This window comes from Neofelis nebulosa, chromosome 6, assembly GCF_028018385.1.
Source record: "Neofelis nebulosa isolate mNeoNeb1 chromosome 6, mNeoNeb1.pri, whole genome shotgun sequence".
NCBI lineage: Eukaryota > Metazoa > Chordata > Mammalia > Carnivora > Felidae > Neofelis > Neofelis nebulosa.
Window position 1 is genome coordinate 132049915 of NC_080787.1, and position 20422 is coordinate 132070336.

The 20422-nt window shown below is 38.2% G+C and overlaps 1 protein-coding gene across 5 annotated transcripts in view; it reads left to right on the forward strand.

The window, feature by feature from the left end:
- ADGRG6 (adhesion G protein-coupled receptor G6) overlaps positions 1–19687 on the forward strand; it is a 142379-nt gene extending 122692 nt beyond the window's left edge. For 4 of the 5 annotated variants that reach the window (XM_058735479.1, XM_058735477.1, XM_058735480.1 and 1 more), the window contains 3 exons: positions 10907–11008; positions 11640–11792; positions 16772–19687. In XM_058735479.1, coding sequence (XP_058591462.1) covers positions 10907–11008; positions 11640–11792; positions 16772–16950 — 434 coding nt within the window. In that variant the 3' untranslated portion in view covers positions 16951–19687. Of the gene's footprint in view, positions 1–10906; positions 11009–11639; positions 11793–14347; positions 14394–16771 lie in introns of all 5 variants that reach the window. The other variant, XM_058735481.1, reaches the window with a different exon arrangement.
- The last annotated feature ends 735 nt before the right edge of the window (positions 19688–20422 follow it).

Genomic DNA, 20422 nt, shown 5'->3' on the forward strand with positions numbered 1-20422 from the left:
TGTGCATTGTATAAAATGAAGCTGGACCTATGGAGAAGGGATTAGAATGGCCCAGCCGTGGCTGTATGGCAAGCAGAGAAGAGGCTATTCCAATGGTCCGGGTGAGACAAGGCAGTGAGGTATTTTAGACTGCAGTGGGGATGGGGGAGCTGGAAATACATGAATGGAGTCAAGAGAAATTTTGGAAGTATGCTGCCCCAGGACACTCATCACTGGTTTGCTCATTAAAGTAAACTCTTGGGTGCCTGAGTGGCTCAGTCAGTTAAGTGTCTGACTCTTGGTTTAGGCTCAGGTCACGATCTCACGGTTTTGTGAGTTCGAACCCCACATTGACCTCCACGCTGACAGTACGGAGCCTGCTTGGGATTCTCTGTCTCTCCCTTTCTCTTGCCCCCTCCTCCACTTGTGCTCTCTCTGTCTCTCTCAAAATAAATAGATAAACTTAAAAAAAAATTATTTTTTTAGAATGGTCAGGGTGAGTGGTCTTCTTGCTTAATGCGATATTCTAGCTAACTGAAGCCTATTATTATTAGACTTAGCAGTGGCCAAAGATGTAGAGTGTAATACAATATTATGAAAATTAAGTTTATGCCAAACAGATTTTAATCTCAGATGTAGCTTGTAATGAAACATCTGAAAATCGGACCCCTCACCTTTTAGTGTTCTAGAGATGCTGTGTGCAGGAATGACAGGTGTCCAAGCTGGGTCTGTAGTCAGATCAGGGCATCTGTGTCACATGAGTGGCTTTGGCGAACAGGTTTCTTTCCATTTTTGTGTATGTCTTCAAAACTTTGGTTCAAACATGCTAAAAATCCATTTTATCTTTCAGGACTCTTGGAAATAAATGCATGTATGGATGTGAGGGTGCCCAAACACACATATACATGTATGATCATATGGGTGCTTACATAAATTTACATAGCCTACATATTAAAAGGTTATACATGCTTTATTTTTATATTTTATTTTAAGGGTCAGTTTTAATATGTATTTTTGTTATTATATGCATTTTTAATTTTTTATGTACATTTACAGCCATACAACTTAACTGCCAAAAATGGTGTCAGAGAATTATTATAATCTGTGTGTCATAGCTTAAATTTTACCTACTTGAATAAGCAAATGAAATCATGAGTTGAATCCAGCTTAAGCCTAAGTCTATTATTTTCTAATTTTTCACAGTACATTGCTTTGTTCTTTTTATTTTTTCTTCTTCGCTTGAGTAAGTTATATTTTAATCAGTCTACTGATTTTTTTTTCTCTTAAGATGAAAAGATAACTGTGTCTTCTCTTGCCATGGTGGGGTTGCATATCTGTTCTTACTGTCTTCGCTGCTTTCACCAGATAAACTGGCAGATCACTGCATTTGAAATTTTAATTTTTTTTCTGAAGAATACAACTTGAGAAAATGGTATGGTGTACAAATTGCTATTTAAAAGGGAACAGATGTTTGACAAAAGCATATCATAATTCACATGCCTGGGAACATTAGCCTGCACTTCAGGAAATACAACGTAACGCATTTTAAAGAAGTAAAAGGCAGTTCCCTGATTGTTGAGAAGGTCTTGGCCAGAGTCCCCTTGGGCACCTCTGTCTCTTAACCATATTGACATACTTGTAGGATTAGATTATTGTCTGTGATTAAATAAGTGCACATAGTTGCTTATAATAAAAGTGATAGAGGTTCCTGGGTGGCTCAGTCGGGTGAGCATCCAACTCTTGATTTCAGCTCAGATCATGATCTCACAGTCCTGAGATCAAGCCTCACATTGGGCTCTGCACTGGGCATGGAGTCTGCTTAAGATTCTCTCTACCCCTCTCCCTCTGCTTTGTCCCTCCCCCAGTTTGCATATGCGCATCTCTCTCAAAAACAAAATAAAAAAAAAAATTTAAGTGGTAAACAATGGGGCGCCTGGGTGGCTCAGTCAGTTAAGAAGCTGATTCCTGATTTAGGCTTAGGTCACCATCTCATAGTTTGTGAGTTTGAGTCCCATGTTGGGCTCTGCACTGACAGTGCGGAGCCTGCTTGGGGTCCTCTTTCTCTCTGTCTGCTCCTCCCCCATTTGTGCTCTGTCTCTCAAAAAATTAAAAAAAAAAATTAAGTGATAAACAATATTCAGACTGTATGGTTTTTTTTCATTAACTATACCAAAATATTTGATACTATCAACTAGATTAGGTTTTTTCAACACATAGGGAAGTTTAACACTCCTGGCAAGTTTATCAAGATCTGTTATTAGTCCCATAACAAGAACTTGGTCTTCAATTTTCCTTTTCCAAGCATGTGAATTCTACAATATTGATTACTGGTCTCGGGCACAGTCAGCCCATCTTTTATAATTCTGAAAATAGAAGCTGCCGTTGCGAACACACAAGGTTATTATCAGTCTACTCAGAGATAATGTTTGCCATTAATTTGAAAATATGAAGATACCCAGAGCAACAGAAATAATTTATATTTTCACAGTTGCATTGTGGCTTACAAAAAAACTCTCACACAACATCCATGATTTGATGTAATTCTTAAAACAAGCGTAAAAAGTCTGTACCCAAGAAAGAGGGTATTGTCTCCATTTTATAGATGAAGAAACAGGCTCAGAAGAGTTCACAGCTCCCCTAAGATCAGTTGGAATCGACAATGTAATATTTATAACATGGCATATTACATATTAGGGGATAAAGCATAAGAAAAATAAAACAAATCACTGCCCTTTCAGTTTTTTGTTTCAAAGTTTCTAGTGAGTATCTGTATCCATTGAGAAAATCCATTAGTAATTAAATGTTTAATGAGTAAATGGTAATTTACTCTTACCCTTATTCAGAAAAAAAACAACTTAGGGACATATATTTATTAGTATTATTTTAACCTTATTGGTAAGCTAAGAAAATTAAATCAAATTAAGGGTCAGGAGCCTCCTGACTGTTAAACTGTGCTGTAATCACATGTGCAACATTAGGAAATCGGTGCCAACGTAAATAGAGGAACCACCTTTAAACCCTAACATCTGAGACGACATCATGTTGGCTGAGACGTTACACACTGCAAGGAAATAAATTACTCATCTTTTGGCACGGCATTTTCTGCCACAGAGAAATAATTTTCTAAAGGGCATCTTGGTAGTATGAAAGCAGGATTCAGGAGGTTCCCAAAGAGAGCCATAAACCCAGCCCCGCAGCCAGCTGGCTATGTCTATGTGACAACAGAATATATGAGCTGTTCAGAGACATGGACTCAGGCTTGCTGGGGGACTTAGAGGTAATCTAGACCATTCGTATCGAAAAGCAGTTATCTAGAATATGCATCCTTTTTTGCCCACACGTGGTTTGATTAATTCTTGATTGATTTTCCCATCAAAACTCCAGAACCACTTGTACCTGTGGACCTAAGATACCATTCACTCTTCATTACTACCCGCACTGAGTCTACCCTGCATCCCTGAACTTACCTACATCTGCAATCTTCCCCCTAATTGTGACTCTGGATCTTTATTATCCAGAGTAAGAAAAAGTTAACTGAGGCCATTTGTCGGAATTTGTTGATGACAGTCTTGCTCCAAGTGTCAGTTGCTTTTAGTTAATAAAGCACTCATTAGGAGCAGAGGACCTGAGGTTTTGGTTTTGGTTTGCTTTTTTTTTCCCTCCACCACGGCTTCTCGAAAATGACCTTTTAGAGCCGCAAAAGAATGGCAATATGTGCTGTCCTGAATTGTACTGTACAGATTTCATTTTTATATCCAAGGGGAACTGTTCCTTGGCAATTATTTTTTTTCAACTTTTGATAATCAGGCTAAAGATCTGAGAACATCCCTTTGGCTACTCATTTTACATCTGCCTCAGAAAGCCACAGTCTTTGCCAGAATCAGCCAAAGAGAATGAGTCCCATGTGGGGGCCAAATTCCTAGCCAAAATATTGAGGCTCAGAATTTTTTTTTCTAAATACATAGTTAAATAGCTTTTTTAAAGACCAAGGTTAAACACAGACCATAACATCTGCAGCGAATATAGCGCCAGTACTTAGAAGGAAGTTTATTATTATTATTTTTTTTTTCCAACATTCTGCTTGAAGGTGTTCTCAGGTCAATGAAAGGACTAGATATCAAAAACCAGATCCACTTTTTTTTTTTTCTAAAGAGCAGGAGTGGGGGTGGGGGGGTGGGGGAAGGTAGAGAGCAGAGGAAGAGAGAGGGAGGGAGGGTGGGAGAGAGAGAGAGAGAGAGGGAGAGAACCCTAAGCATACTCCATGCTCAATGTAGAACCTGACTCGGAGCTCAATCCCATGACCCTGGGATCGTGACCTGAGCCGAAATCAAGAGCTGGACGCTCACCAGACTGAGCCACCCAGGCATCCTCCAAATCCACTTTTTGATGAGAGTTTTCAGAATGTTTCTCACTCCAAGTTTAGATGGTTCTTAGAGGTGTCACTGCACCGTATTTGCTGACCCAGCTTTGGCCTGTGGTGTGCTTCCCTGGGGGGATCTGAGGAGGTGGGGTTCCTTACCTTTTCCTCCTTGACAATGCCCAAGGGCAGCCCCACCCTCCCACACCCTTGGGACGCCATCCTCTGTCAGGATTGAAAAAGTCATTTATTTTAAATAAGAAAATTTCAAAAGTTGCTGAGAAGTAAGACATCTTGAATTTGCATAGTGGTCTAAATTAAAAAAAAAAAATTTAAATGTTTATTCATTTATTTTTGAGAGAGAGAGAAAGAGAGGGGAAGAGCAGAGAGAGAAGGAGACACAGAATCCAAAGCAGGCTCCAGGCCCAGAGCTGTCAGCACAGAGCCCGACACAGGGCACAAACCCATGAACCGTGAGACTGTGACCTGAGTCAAAGTCAGACGCTTAACCCGCTGAGCCACCCAGGAGCCCCTAAATTTTTGTTTTTTTAGTGATCAGATACCTCTAATTAGTGAAAGATGGTAGTAAAAGGAAAATAAGGGTGAGGGGGGATGGGTGGGTAGAGAATGGGTTAGATATCTCTTCATTTAAAATTGGTTCAAGTTTTTGTTTTTCTTCTTGTTCCAGCATGGGATCTAAATCCATGTGAGTAAATTAGAGAATCAAGGCAGTTATCAAGCTTAAGAAACTATTGCTAAGGAACTTTGGCGTGGATTCATTAGAGCAGTGGTTTTTCAGGCTAAAATACACCCAAAGAGGGACTGACCATCATGAGCTCTGTTTTGTGAGATATGAAGGTCTCATGGAACTAGCACTAACCTGTCAAGATGAAGTAAAGGCTTTAATTCTGATTCAAATCTTTTCAGCCATTTCAGCTTCCAGCTTTTATGGACATTGTTCCCTACTCCCTGGTCAGTTAAATAAAGCTGTAAGTCAGTGTGAAGAATAAAGGCCAATTATCCTGGTCCCTGGTCACAGCTTAAAACCCTTCCCAGAAAGCTAGAAGAGCATATTTTTCCAGGTGGTGTGGAGATACTCTTTGAGGTGCTGTGTGGTTGATAGGAATATCCTCAAAGGGAAAATATTTGCTAGAAAAGAGAGCATAGACCGGGAAGAGAAATCAAACAGATTCCCTTGGATGTCAGTGTAGAAGCCTAAAGTTTTATGATCTTAGTTGTGCTTCTGGCACCAAGATCTATAAATAGATCAAAAAAAAACAAAAAACAAAAAAAAACAAAAAACACCAACCCTCAGAATTGAGGAGGGAATAGCCCTCTGTTTTCTCACTTTGGCCTCCAGATTCCCTTGGCTCTCCTGCCGCATTTCTCCTCCTCCTTTCTGAAGTGTTTAGAATTTCTTTCCATACTGAGTATGTGCGTTCTTCCAGATGCACATACCTACCACATTTCCCACAGTTGAACTGTAGAAGGGATGGTTTGTCCTGTAAGAATTTGGGTATAATATTTATTGTCAGACTAATTTAAATTCACATGAAAAGGTCTAGTTACTATGACTAGTAAAATAACCTATTACGAGAACCCTGTTCCGATTTAAAATGGAAACGTATCCCAAGGCTAAAGAATGAGCATAATACTTTGCCATTTAAAAATATATTAAGTCATAAGAATTCTAATTTCTCATGCCTGTCATCTAATTTTGTCTCGTAGCATCACAATTCATAGTGGGGGACAGAGCATTTCAGTGACTGCTATCACAGCAGTTTAGAGGAGATGTTCAGATTTTGAATCTAATTTGTATTCCAGTGTCTCTTGAATTTATTGGATGCCTGTATATTTACTGGCAAATGCAGATGCTTAAAAATAGGCAATGTCATCTAATGCCGTATAATTATAATTTAGAACAGCACTGCGCAATCTAAAAAATTGTTTTATTAAGCCAGTTTTATCTTATCTTTAACCTCTTCCTCTGTGACTCTGGTCAGCATCAGACCCTCAAAATAATTCACGTTAGCATCCCAGTAAGGGTGACAAAGCGAATCCAAGAATTAGTTCTCTCCCAGTGTCCTCGAAACACCAGACATAACCTCTGAAGTTTTTTTTTCCTCCAGTAGATACGACATTTATAAAATTTGCTGAGTGTAACGCAAGGGAAGCAACATCTGGCAGCTTTCACCTTCTGCTCTCAACGAATGAAAATCATTTACTCAGTGGGAGGCCCTGTCGCCAGAGATGCTTGGGAAAGAAAGTTTCTAACTGAAGTTTATAATCTCTTCCAGCCCTAATATGTGACTTTGCTAAACAATTGTTAAAGAACACATGGAGAACACATAGTTATCTGTATTTTCAGCTGTGTGTCAAAAATACTAAACCTACAGATTCTGCCCCAGTTAACAAAAATAGAGTAAACCGAGGCAGGGGCTCCTGCATCTGTCACTTGTGTTCACCTTTCCTCAGGCATCCATGCCTCTTGCTCCCTTTACTGAGAAACTGCCACCACCTCTCGGAAACTTAAAAAGAGCTGTTAACCAGTTTGTATCATTTATACACCTTGACTATTCACACTACCAGTGATAGTAAAAGGCATGTTTACTTTTTAAAGGGGTTCTGTGTATTAGCAAACTGCATAGGGAATTGGAGTTGTAGGTGCGGGAAGGCTTTGAAAAGCCACCCGATTTCATCAGTCAGTGTGAAGGTGAGATCCAAACCCAGTGATGTCTACCCCCTACTCCCCAGGAAGGTGGATTGCCTGCAGGTACCGACTCTGAGGGTTTCAAGTGTGGAAGAAAATCCTCCCCCTGCTCCGAGATTTGTTGTGCGTGGGCCAGGCCAGTCTGCAGGCTGGTCTCCTCTCTTGAGCTCCTCCTGCCCAACCAGACTGGCACCCTCCTGTCCATAGCACAGGACCTTCAGGAGCTGTGTGGGTGCCTGTTCGTTTGTGGTCAGAATGACTGGAATTTGGTTCATATTTATTAGAGCTTTCTTTTAAAGTTAGAACTTCCCAGAGCGCCTGGGTGGCTCAGCTGGTTGAGCGTCCGACTCTTGGTTTCAACTCGGGTCATGGTCTCATGGTTCAGGGGTTTGAGCCCTGCCTTGGGCTCTGTGCTGACAGCATGGAGCCTGTTTGGGATTTTCTCTCTCCCTCTCTCTCTCTGCCTCTCCCCCAGTCACACTTGCACTGTCTCAAAAATTTATAAAAAGTTAAAAAAAAAAATACAATTAGAACTTCCCTACCCTCTCTGATATCATTCCAGACAAACAACTAGGTCACTAGGATGTATTTCCTTCACTGATTACTTTATTAAGAATAAAGTAGTAATGGGGTACCTACGTGGCTCATTTGGTTACGTGTTTGACTCTTGGTTTCAGCTCAGATCACCATCTCAGTTTTCATCACATCTGACAGTGCAGAAGCTGGTTGGGATTCTCTCTCTCCCTCTCTCTCAAAATATATAAATAAACATTTTTAAAAAGAAAGTATTAGTAATAAAAATAATAGTTTTATATAAATATATATAAAAGATATAATCATAAAAAATAATAAAATGGTAATATTACTGATGCCCAGTATTACTTCATTTAGGTTGTTGTACATCTGTTTATACCCTTCAGATAAATGCATTTGCATTTCCCAGGAGTTGTTTTTTTGTTTTTTTTTTAATGTTTATTTATTTTTGACAGAAAGCAAGAGACAGAGCATGAGTGGGGGAGGGGCAGAGAGAGACGGAGACACAGAATCCGAAGCAGGCTCCAGGCTCTGAGCTGTCAGCCCAGAGCTCAATGCGGGGCTTGAACTCACAGACCGCAAGATCATGACACCTGAGCCGAAGTCAGACGCTCAACTGACTGAGCCACCCAGGCGCCCCTCCCAGGAGTTTTTTAATAGGCTACTTGTCCATTTGAAATCAGTGACCAGTAATTTCAGTAGGAAGTTATAGAGCACCTCCTAAGTGTCAGGCACTCACTGATGACCAAACAAGAAATCAATCCCAGAGGAAGAGAATCAGCCGTGGTCCTTCACTGCAGTCCGGGCCCATCCAGTAGGCTCCTCTTCTAATAGTTCATGATGTAATGTATTCTATAATAAGATTTTGAGCCATTTTGAGTTACGATATTAAACCATAAAAACATACAAGCCTAACTTTAGACATATTTTGCAACTTTCACTATATACATCAAAAGAGAGCACTTTCAGTACTTTTCCCAACTTTTCTGATTGTACACACTGCAGTGTAATTTACAGTTTTCTTGATGAATACAACACTAAAAAAGAACAGATAAGTCAATGTCCCTTAAGCGTACTGTCATATTTTTACTTTTATACCTTTCCATGCTAAACATTTCACTTCGTGAAAGCAATAATCGTCTACCTTGTTGACTTGTGAATATCCAGCTCCTGAAACAGTTCCTCCTGTTTGGCAGTGCGTAAGGGTCACTGAATGAATCACTCTTCTTAGACACTTCCCCTCCTCCCCACCCAAAGCTTTCTTCAAGTTCAGTTCAAGCCCCACATCCTCTAAAAGACCCTCCCTTATGTAGATGTTCTGCTTCATATGGTACATTACTAAGGCAGTACCTGTGCATCTAACTTGCATACTTTTTAGAAACTTTTGCGGTAAACATATTTTCATTATAGTCTATGGATCCTTAATTAGTGTTCTACTCCTGCGTTTCATCCCCCATCCCCAAATACATTTAACACGTACAAATATACATATAAGTATTCAGCCAACTCATATAAAATAGATGAGCAGTTAATCATACTATTCATTCAACAAACATTCATAGAGTTCCTGCTTAGTCCCTGGTATCCTTCTGGGAATGGCCACTACAGCACTAAGTGACACCTATCCCTCTGCTCTTGGAGCTTATTATCTACCAACAGGAGACAACCAAGAAAACAAATGAATAAATAAATGAGGAATACAAGAATATCAGGTACTGATAAGGGCCATGAGAAAAGTATGTGCAAGGGTGTGACTAGAGGTTAAAACATAAAAGGAAAAGGAAAAGGAAACAATCAGTTGATGATGCCCTGTTTGAGGAGTTAGCAATTGATCTGACACCTGAGCAGCAGGGAGCAGTACTGGAAAGATTTGAAAGAAGAGCCTGTGATGTAGTTTTGGGTAGGAATGAGCCTGAGATATTGGTGTGAGGGTAGTGATGAAGAGGATGTCTGTGTAGAACATTAGTGGTTTGAGATGCTGCTAAGTAGAGATACAGCCAGTGAAGGTGTCCTGTAAGCAGCATGAGTTGGCGTCCTGGTGGAGGTGGTGGTGACAAGAAAAGGGATTGGGAGCAGGTGTAAAAATTAGCATATGGCATGCATACAACATGCCCAGAGGAGATGAGAACCTACTGGGACTCTACAGCCATAGAAAAGATAGAAAACAGGAACTAAGTCATGGACATGTCTACATTTACAGGTAAAACTGGGGAACCTGCTAAGGAGACCAGGAAGCAAATAAGGAAGATACCTAAGAGAAAACAGTATCAGGAAGGAGAGAATAGTCGATCATGCTGAGTGCTGTTGAGGGGGTCTACTCAAATGAGAACAAAAAATAAGTTAGTGATGCTGGGGTTGTGCTGACCTTTACAAGAGCAGTGCCTTTGTAGCTGTGGGTAGTAGCCCGTTTGGAGTGAGTTGAGAAAAGAAGAATTGAGAAGAAGTGGAGAGAGCAAAAGTTAACCATTTAAGAAGCTTTGGAACTAGGAATGAAAAAGTTGAAGCCGAAAGAAGATTGGGGGTTAAAGGAGGACCATTTTGTGTTTGATTTTTACAGAGAGTTACTAGAATATGCTGGTAAGCAATGGGAAAACCAAGTATAGAGGAAATGAAGGAGAAATCAATTAGGGGGTGAAAATGCAGAAGCAAACTCCTTAGAAAGTTGAAAGTGGTTGGCTTCCAAAGCCGGTTAGTGATCCGGTTCGTTTTTGATGGGTTCGGGGAATACCTATAAATATGAAGACTGTTTCACAACACAGAAATATTTCTGTATTAAAATGTTGAGAAATTAAAGCAGGCCAGTGGAGCCACCCGAACTTGCTGATTTTTCGCCATTTTTTACATGCAAAAATACCATTTTTCTGTGGCCCAAACTTACAATAATATGCATATATAAAACAGCTGAGAATACACAAATTACAATAGATGAAGAACTTATGGATATTTTCCATTTTCTCTTTTCTCTAAGTTTTATGAAGTACTTTCAAATAATTTTAAAACAAGTATAAGGGAAATATTAAATGCCTCTTATACTGAATACTGTGCATTTCGCTTAATCTTCAGGTTAAGTCATAATAATTGCTTAAAAGAACAGCAAAGGCAGAAGCAGCTCCGTGTTATTATTCTAGTTTTAACTGAACCTTTGCGTTCTGTTCTAAAGGATTAAACCATCTAGTACATACTTCAAGATTCCTTAGGATCTTTGTTTCTTAGTGACTCAGATGTAAAAACAAACAAACAACTTCAAGTGAATCTATGTGTTTTACAAGATTTATCTTTAAAAGTGTATCTTTTGGCTTAAATGTTTGCATTGTCTTTTGTTGCAGGCTTATTTATATTTATTTTCCACTGTGCTATGAAGGAGAATGTCCAGAAACAGTGGAGGCGTCATCTCTGCTGTGGTAGATTTCGGTTAGCAGACAACTCAGGTAAAGGGGCATGTTGGCAATCGGTTTTATACCTGAGGTCAATCAGAAACCTTTCTCATTTGGTCTTCCATCGTCAGAACAACCCAGTCCCGATGGCAGAAAATTGTAAAGGTGGAGGATGTGAAGTTGCTTAGTTGGAGTCTTAGAACATTAGGACTGTAGGAGATCTGAGGGCTCTGGGCCTCACCCTTCTGTTCTGCAGAGAAGCATGAATTCCAGCCAGGTGTGAGTTGCCCAGGGCTCTGTGTCTACTTTAACAACTCCGACATCCAGGGGTTCCACTATAACATGTGCACCTTTCCATGTTTTTGAGGTCCTCAATCACATTATTAGGCAAAGAGATTTTTCTTATTATAAAAAAAAATACTTGAAGAATAGTATTACTTTTTTTTGGCAGTGATTGCTTCTCACCCTTACAAAATTAAAGTCAGATTTTAAACAATACGCGCAACGGGTCAAATTAAGAAACTTACTTCAGTTTATTGTTGTTCATATGCCAGCCTCTCCTCTGAGCCATTGCTAGCATATAAGAAAATGGGAGGCCTTGGATGAATTTCTTGATGTGGTGATGATTCTTCACAGGACATATTCCCCCTCAAGCAGGTTCATGAAGAGATATTATTTCTTTCAGACTGGAGCAAGACAGCTACCAATATCATCAAGAAAAGTTCTGATAACCTAGGAAAATCTTTGTCCTCAAGCTCCATTGGGTCCAACTCAACATACCTTACATCCAAGTCTAAATCCAGCGCTACCACCTACTTCAAAAGGAATAGCCACACCGGTGAGTTATTCTGGCGGTGGGAAAGATGTTCTCTGGTACATTTCTCATCATATTTTTATTGCAATTGCCATATCATGAAGATTGATAGATCACAGTGCCCGTGAGGGTGCTTATGTTAGATTTATGAAAACCAAAATGTATTTGAAGACCTTATCCGGCACTTTTGTGAAGATTTTGTCTTGTTTTTAAACCTTTACAACCAAAATTGAATCCACATAGCCATATTATTGCCTCTGAATATTATTTGCTTCATTTGATTCAAAGCTTAGTTTTCTTTTTAAAATATGGTATCTGAGTTCAAAAGTTATGTTTTTACTTTAAAAATATAGAAATTGAGTTGTAATTACTCACAAGAAAGCATAGTTCATGTTTCATAACTTACTATGAAAGTTAATTGGCAAGTTGACATAGGAACAGGTGGAAACACCATCCAGGATGTACATTACATTTGAGAATCAATTCCTTAACCATTGGATGTGTTATTGGAAGATGCTATGTAAGTCACTGAATAAATATGATAGAGAACATAATATTTGGAAAGTGATACAGGATGGTGAGAAACACCATCCTTGTTCATCTCCTGGTACTACTTGATATTTACAGTGACCACAGGTTGTAACACTGAGCATGTGTATGACCAATCCTGAAGACAGTGTGGAAATAAAGACTCTCTTGCAGTACTTGATAGCCAGCAAATGGTGTGAAATGTTGCAATCTTTTAATAGTTCTAAGGAAAATAGAAGAATTTCCACTTTGAAATACTAAATATACCTCAAGCAAACAGCTGTCACCACTTAGCACCCAACACTTTCCTCATTAAAGATGCTTCTAAAAGGATAATAGAAATAACTTTTTAACTCTGAATTTGTTTAGTTATTAAACATAAGCAGAGGCAAATGGCACTGAAGAGATTAATATTTGGTATTTTGCAAATAGTATGATGTGCAGTGTATATGTAAATGTTCACATTGCAAACACTTAAATTTCAAATGACCTGCATATACATTGGAATCCTTCCACATGTCCCTGCTTGCACCACGATCTGTGTACCTTGCCACTGGAATGGCCACTGCCTGAGATTTAAGATAGCATTATGGAAAAATGTTTGAGTGGTTAGAGAGTTTGTTAATTCCAAAATTCTTAAAGATCTAAAAACTTGGAACAGGTTAGGCCAGCAGTTTTCAAAGTTTCTTAGAGCAAAGGACATTTCTGAGAATCAAATAAAAGCTGTGGACTCTCTTCCAGAATAAGATACAGCCTGAGTCCTGTACGCAAATAGTCTACCTCAATTAAGAGGTCTGTGTATCCTCTCATAGCACAGCAATTTCTCTGTAAGAAATTTGGTGACAGGTATATAGTCTGACATAGGTTATTCTACCTAATTGGTAGTTTCCTGGCACAAAATACATTTTAGTTATAATGAATGAATTTTTTACTTTATTTAGTCAACCTTAAAATTATATACATATATGATCATTTCGATGGATGCAGAAAAAGAATTTGACAGAATACAACATCAATTCATGATAAAAACAAAGTAGGTTTTAGAGGAACATATCTCAACATAATAAAAGCCATATATGAAAATCCCACAGCTAACATCATACTCAGTGGTGAAAACAGACCTTTAAGATCAGGAACAAGACAAGGATGTCCACTCTTACCACTTTTATTCAACATAGTATTGGAAGTCCTAGCCATAGCAATAAGACAAGAAAAAGAAAAGGCATCCAAGTTGGTAAGAAAGAAGAAAAACTTTCATTATTTGTAGATGACGTGATATTATATATGGAAAACCCTAAAGACTATCAAGATTACTATAAGTGATAAATGAATTCAGTAAAGTTATAGGATACAAAGCTAATATTCAGGAATCTATTGCATTTTTCTATACACTAATAATAAGGTGGCAGAGAAATTAAGAAAACAATCTCATTTATAAGAAAAAAATAGATACTCATTTTGCCTACCCTTTGAAAAGGCAAATAGTGTGTATTCTATATCAGTTATGAATGAATAGGGATTTGGCCAAATTGTTGTCCTCTTAACACATGTGAGAATAGCTAGAAAAATGTCACCAGGGGAGAGATGATGACAGATAGATCATTTGGAACAGGGGACATTTTGGAAGTAGTAATGAAATATTTAGAAGTATTTAAGGATCATGGGTAAAACTGACTAAAAGATAAAAGGAAATTCAGAAATTGAGGTACCAAAGAAAAACTTTGCTATTTTAAAATGTTATGTATGTTTTTTTTAAGGAATGTATTAATGTTTTTCTGTTTCCCATAACAAAACCCTTGGGGTTAAATGAGTTCTTGTCATCTAGCATAAAGATATAGTCAGCTATATGACATTACTTCTGCGATATAGTAATTGATGGTTTCCAATCAACTGATGTATGAATGACCTTTAGCTACATAGCCATTTCTCAGTAGGACTGCTGGTGTACTTGGGTCACTCAGAGTATGCAAAAAGTCACTGCATATCATCATGGATATCTAGTTAATTTATTTCTTGGAATTGATCTAGAAATTCATATGTTTATGGTGTAGATAATGTCTTCTAAGAGCATTCCTTCAGCAAAAGTGGATCATTCAGGTAAACTTCTATTACTTTTTGGATGCATGAATTTTTTGCAAGGTAATAAAAGAATGTTTGCATGGATTAAACTAAGACTCTTGCTGCGCCAGCAAAATTGCTTGTTCTTTACGATACTTCTCGGCTAGCACAATGACAGTCCTGCACTGAGCTGGAATTTCTGAAATTTCAAATGGTTGTGGCTGTGCTGGCTCTTCTCTGCATGGGGGTGTCTGCAAGCTGCTCCTTCTAGGAAATGTACCATGCTCTGGAGTTAAGGGATCACATATAAGGTAGAATAGTGGGGGGAAGAAAAGCAGTACTTGAGAAGTTTGTTATAGAAGTTTGTTATAGAAGTTTGTTATAGAAACTCTTTACTCTTCCATTGCTCTTATGAATTACTGGATATGTCATGGTACATTCATAGAAGTCATAATAGAGAAATTGTCAGTTCCAAGCCTGCTTTTTGAAGATTTTTGTCTGCTTGACATTTCAGCCTAGGTCAAATAATAGTTCATTTCCCTAGCCCCTGGTTTTCAAACTTGCAGCTACAACCAAAATCTCTATTGTTATTGATGTAATATCTAACCAGAGGATTGGGAATAGCATATATACTGAAATATAGCCCTTGCTCAGAGTTTTACTTTATTCACTATGAAGACCCAGAAAATTGGGTCACATATTTGGAAGGGACCTAATCAAAATATCTGAAAGGTGTCAAGCCACTGAAAGTTGTCACTGAAGCAAAATGAGTGTATCCTTGAAGCTTCTTTGAGTATGTGTGGTTTTCTAAAAACGTTAAGCACAAATTATTTGTTACTGATATCTAAATCAATAGAAAAATCCCCAGCAGAAAACCAATGGCTAGTGAATATATGAACTGAAAGAAACACAGAATCAATCAGCTTGCTGAGAGCTAAATGGGGAGGGGCCCTTCTACAATGACTCCCTAAACCTTTTTCTCACCAGTCCTGGTATGTGATCATTCTGCCGTGCTTCATGAGCCATCTATTCTCTCTTTCTTCCTTTAGTATGGGATGAACACAACATTTCCTCTTTTAGTCTTCATTTTATTTAGTGTCTGTTTCAACATAGGACAACAGTTAAACAATTTGAGTCATTTCCAAAGACAACAGATACAGTGATGATGGCTTTTATCAATTACTGATGGATTTTTAATGTTGTGTCACATACTGGGTGCAGCTTACTCAAAGCATAAACATGCCTGCAATGAACATTCCAGATTTGGAGCCATGGTTCCTTGAGGCAGTTTTTCATCATAGAGCTTTAGCTTCTTCTGCAGTGAATAGGGAAGATACAATGTAGAGAACTGAGTGCTTTGTAAAAGGTCACATTTGCTCCTTCATCTGGTGTGAAATCTCTGTGGTTAATTTTTGAGTAGAATTTTTCTCCAAAATGTGTTGGGAAGGGGAGGAGTATAGATACTTACAAGAAGGTATTTATAGGGTAAATGAAAACAGCCATATGTATTTATAAATACTAGAGCTTATGTGAATTTCAGAGACTATCTGAACCAATTTGAGAAAGGTTTTGGATCTAGAGAAATAATATTTAAATTGTATATGATATTGAGTGTTGAATCACTGAATTGTACACCTGAAACCACTATTACACTGTATGTTAATTAACTGGAGTTTAAATAAAAACTTATACATAAATTAATGAATCAATGTGAGAAATTCAGAGCAGAAATGTATTTAGCAGTCCTTTATTACTCTCAATTATTTTGATATTATTGCCATCAGCAATAACATCATCCTGAGACTATGGCATAGTTAATAAAATACCCTTTCATGTTTATTTCCATTCGCTTTATTCCCCCAAATCCTTTAAGTTATATTTTATAAAAACTTCCTTTATGAACAGTGTCAAACGTATATAAAAACTAGAGGGGACAGTATGATGAATCCCCTTGTGCCTATCAACTCATGGTCACCTTCCCATTTCTCCCTCCCTGTATTATTTGGAAATCATATCTTGGGCACCAAACATTTCTTCCATAGATGTTTTGGCATCTTTTATTTGTTATATAATCTGCCCCTGCTTTTTTTGAGTTATTTGCCAAGTGTATTTTTGTAGCAATTTTCTAATTATTCTATTCATTGACTCTGAAAAATACCACTTACGGTAATATTTCTTGAAACAAATTCCAACACAAATGACTAGAAGGCAAATTAGCATTCATTCATGCATGGGAATGCACTTTGAAGATGAAAAGCATAAAATTTTGGAGCTGCCTGTTACCTAACCTAAGAAAGAAACAGAGCTTCATTTCCTTTATGTATTTCTTTAATGTGCAAAATAGTGTCCAGTCTGGTGGCCCTTAGGCAAGTCACCCACTCATCTTGTAGCCTAACTCTTTGTATCATTTCTTTCAGACAATGCTTCCATGAACAAGTCCTTGTCCAAATTGACCCATGCCGATGGAGAACAAACATCAATCATCCCCGTCCACCAGGTCATTGATAAAGTCAAGGGTTATTGCAATGCTCATTCAGATAACTTCTATAAAAATATTATCATGTCAGACACCTTCAGCCACAGCACAAAGTTTTAATGTGTTTAGTAGAATAAAGAAGAATCTGTCTACAGAAATGTGAAAATCTGCAAGCTGTGGAAGCTATGACTGGCACTTGTGAACGTGCTATGACCTAGGTAACTGCATGTTCATATAGGAGGAACGTATTTTGTTAAGAAGACTTTTGTAAAGTTTTAAAATCTGTCTTTCAGTGTATTTCTTCCATGGGGGCATTTCCACCATCACTAAAACTTTAGTACTGAGAGTAACATGACCCAGTAGGTACAGGGGATATGAATTTTTTAAATATATAATTGGATCAGACTCATCAGAACTCGGGGAGCCAGGGGACATTAAAGTTAGCAGACAAGGGAGGGGCAGAGCTAGGAAAGTGTAGTTTATGGCTCATAAACACCCCACTTTTAGGTTTTGGATATGGCCATTGGCTACATCATCTTTCTCAACAGTGAGAAACATACAACTAGTCATAACTAAGTTCTGGTGCTAGTTTCTATGAATGCAGTAGCATTTCTACATTTTCAGTAACATTTCAACCACAGATACAAAAGAATACTTAATGTCTGATCCAAAGATTGGGAAGGAATTCTTTCTTATTCTACCAAATGCTTAACCTTCAGGACATTAATATGCTTAAGAAAGAAAGAATTTCCAAAATTTTGACCCAGTTAATATGAGACCCTGTAAATTTCTACTATTTCACTTATCCTACGCAAGACACAAGGCTTAAGCGTCATCATTAATTAGAATTTAATCCCATACATTTGAATCAAGTGTAATGTTGATTTTCCATTAATGTAGACTTCCCACTACTTGTTGAAGAATGAATCCCTTAGACCTCTGGTTTTTCTCCCCTACTGTCGTTTGAACCCACAGACTTATGGGAGGAACAAGAATTTCCATTAAGCATATTGTGTATAATAGTCTCTCCCTTTTAGGAAATATAATCATTGAGACTCTATGGTCCTGTTCTTGCCCTAGAGACTAAGACATTTCCGTTTGCACAATTAGAAAGCCTCTTCCTTTTCAAGTGCTTTGTTCCAGAGAATATAAACTGAGGCATATGGGTTAACTTGTCATAATCAAAATAATTTATAAGCACGTGGGTCTGCAATTGCTAGTCTAAAAACCATTTGTACATAAGTCCTCTGATTCTAAGAGCCAGAGCAGATCTGGCAAGATAGATGGTGTGTTTTTTATGGATTAGGTTTCTGCATGCAAGGCATGTATATTAAGCAGTTTTCTTAATTTTCAAACTACCCTAAGTAATATGCTTGCTAGTGAATGTGTTGGAGACGATATTTAAATTGTTTTTAAGTGATAGAGTTGTATCTAGGTCCTTAGAAATTGGTCTCAGTACATATTGTACCTTTATATTTGCTCTGAGTTATCTGTGAAGTATCAGGTTCTGGGAGACATCAGCCTAAGTGACCAGGAGAGAAGACATTCTGGCACCACCAATCTACTTAAAGGCAGAAGCCAGGACTGAGCACTTGAGAGCCTTTCTCTCTGCTCAAAAAACAGGTGGCTCTCAGTCTTAGACCTAGGAGAGTTGTCAGGCTGTACAGCATCTGAGGGGCCTCTCACCTTTTGTTGATCTTTAGTCATAAAGCTATTTGCCAGACTTGACTGGATGGTAAGATAATATGGTGTGGGGTTTTATTACCATTTCATTTTGCAGCAGCATGGAACATTGCCCTAGGAGACATGAGCATTCCCTGGCTTGGCTTTCACAAGGGAGGAGTGTATATAGTAGGAAAGGAAAATAAATCTTAAGGTCACTAAGATTCACTACAGTAGAGCCAAATCCTTTTCTATAGGCATATTATTAACAGGCTGCTTATTCTGGCAGAGGTTACATGTAGATGAAAATCAATCATAAATAGTCACTGAATCTTCATACACTTTTCCCCAAGCCTTAGAGATTCGTGATAGAATTTCATTAGCTTTCTACTATGATATTTCTATCCCAAAGCTCCTATTTAATTAATAGTAACTGAGAGATAGCTTCCAAAGTGGCTTTGATTTCTACTCATATTCATTCAGATCTGGGAAAATGTTTTCTTTTTTTTCATATTTGACAACGATGTCAACTCTGAGTTAGAAATTTCCAGTAATCAGGTGAGGAGAGATGAAGAAACAGCTGAGTAAAAGCATTTGCAGGTGGATTTAAGACTGAGCCAAATTCTATGCTCCATTCCGTGCATGGGCTTTGCACCTTCGTTGGGTTGCCTCAGAACAGAATTGCAGGAATTTAGCTGTGGAGCCAAAATTTAGGTTAGCCTAACCTTGAGAATAATATCAATTCAGCTGCCCTGTTTTTGTTTTTAATTATTTTTCTTTTTTTTTTTTTTTAACTGCATTGTGTTCATCTAGGGTCCTCAGATATCATCGTCTATTCTTATCATTGTTCCCTGCATCGTAAAGCTTTTCTTTGTCCATCATTGGCATAGACTCTTTTGTATATATTTATTTATTTGTGTTTATAAATGCCAGCTCGTTTCGTATCTTAGCTTTATATTGCCTGGATTTGTTATTTTTATAATTAACTTTCTTTGGGAGAGACTGTATGTATACATATGTTTTTCTGAATACTTTGTGAAATCGTTTTCTGGAGCAATATCTTTGAATATGATGAATAAACATGACTGTGAGTGCAAATTAGAATTAGTAGTAAGAAGCTACTATAGCTGATTTGCCATTTTAATTAAATGGAAAGTGTTTTTCAAATAAATACTTATGTTGTTCATATTCCAAATTATTCAATTCCTTTATGAGTAAGCATTTTGATTTCTGACTCTTAAATAGGAAAAGATCATTTGACAGCCGGAAAATAACCCGCCACCAATTAAACCAGTGACATGATGCTACTTTGCCAAAACACTGAGAATGAATATATTACAAAGATCCAGTTCACTGGGGATTAATGCATGTGGAAGTTCTTGAATTTTCTTAAAACGATTGATGTGAAGCCAAGCTTTGGAGGATGAGAAATAATGTTGGTTCCTTTCTGAGGTGTCTTCAGCATCTTGAAAAAGAGAACCAAGTCAGTAATATTATGTGAAGTTAGGTCCTGAGGTGTTTTTTTCACATTTATAGTTGCTGTTTTCATTGTGGGAATCTTAGAAAATGACAGAATTTAGCCAGCTTCACTTGCACGATTAGAACAGAACCCCCCCCCCCCCCACATCCCTTTACTGTGGTTATTTCGGATAACTCTTTTCTGCAGAGGGCCAAGGCCAATTTGGCTCACAGCCCTACTCAGTGCTAAGTTGTGAGGCGTGTTGGCCGGTCACCGTGAAATCAGGTCTTCTGAGCCAATGTTCACAACTCCCGGCCAAGCCGTGGTAAGAAAACTGACAAGTGGTTTCTTAAGATTCATCTACAGTAATGTAGAAGCAGGCCACTTCGGAAAGCCCAGGGAGTAGCCACAGCAAGCAGACGGGAAACACTGATTTGATTCGCAGGCTGGCCTGTGTTTGTAACATTGTGA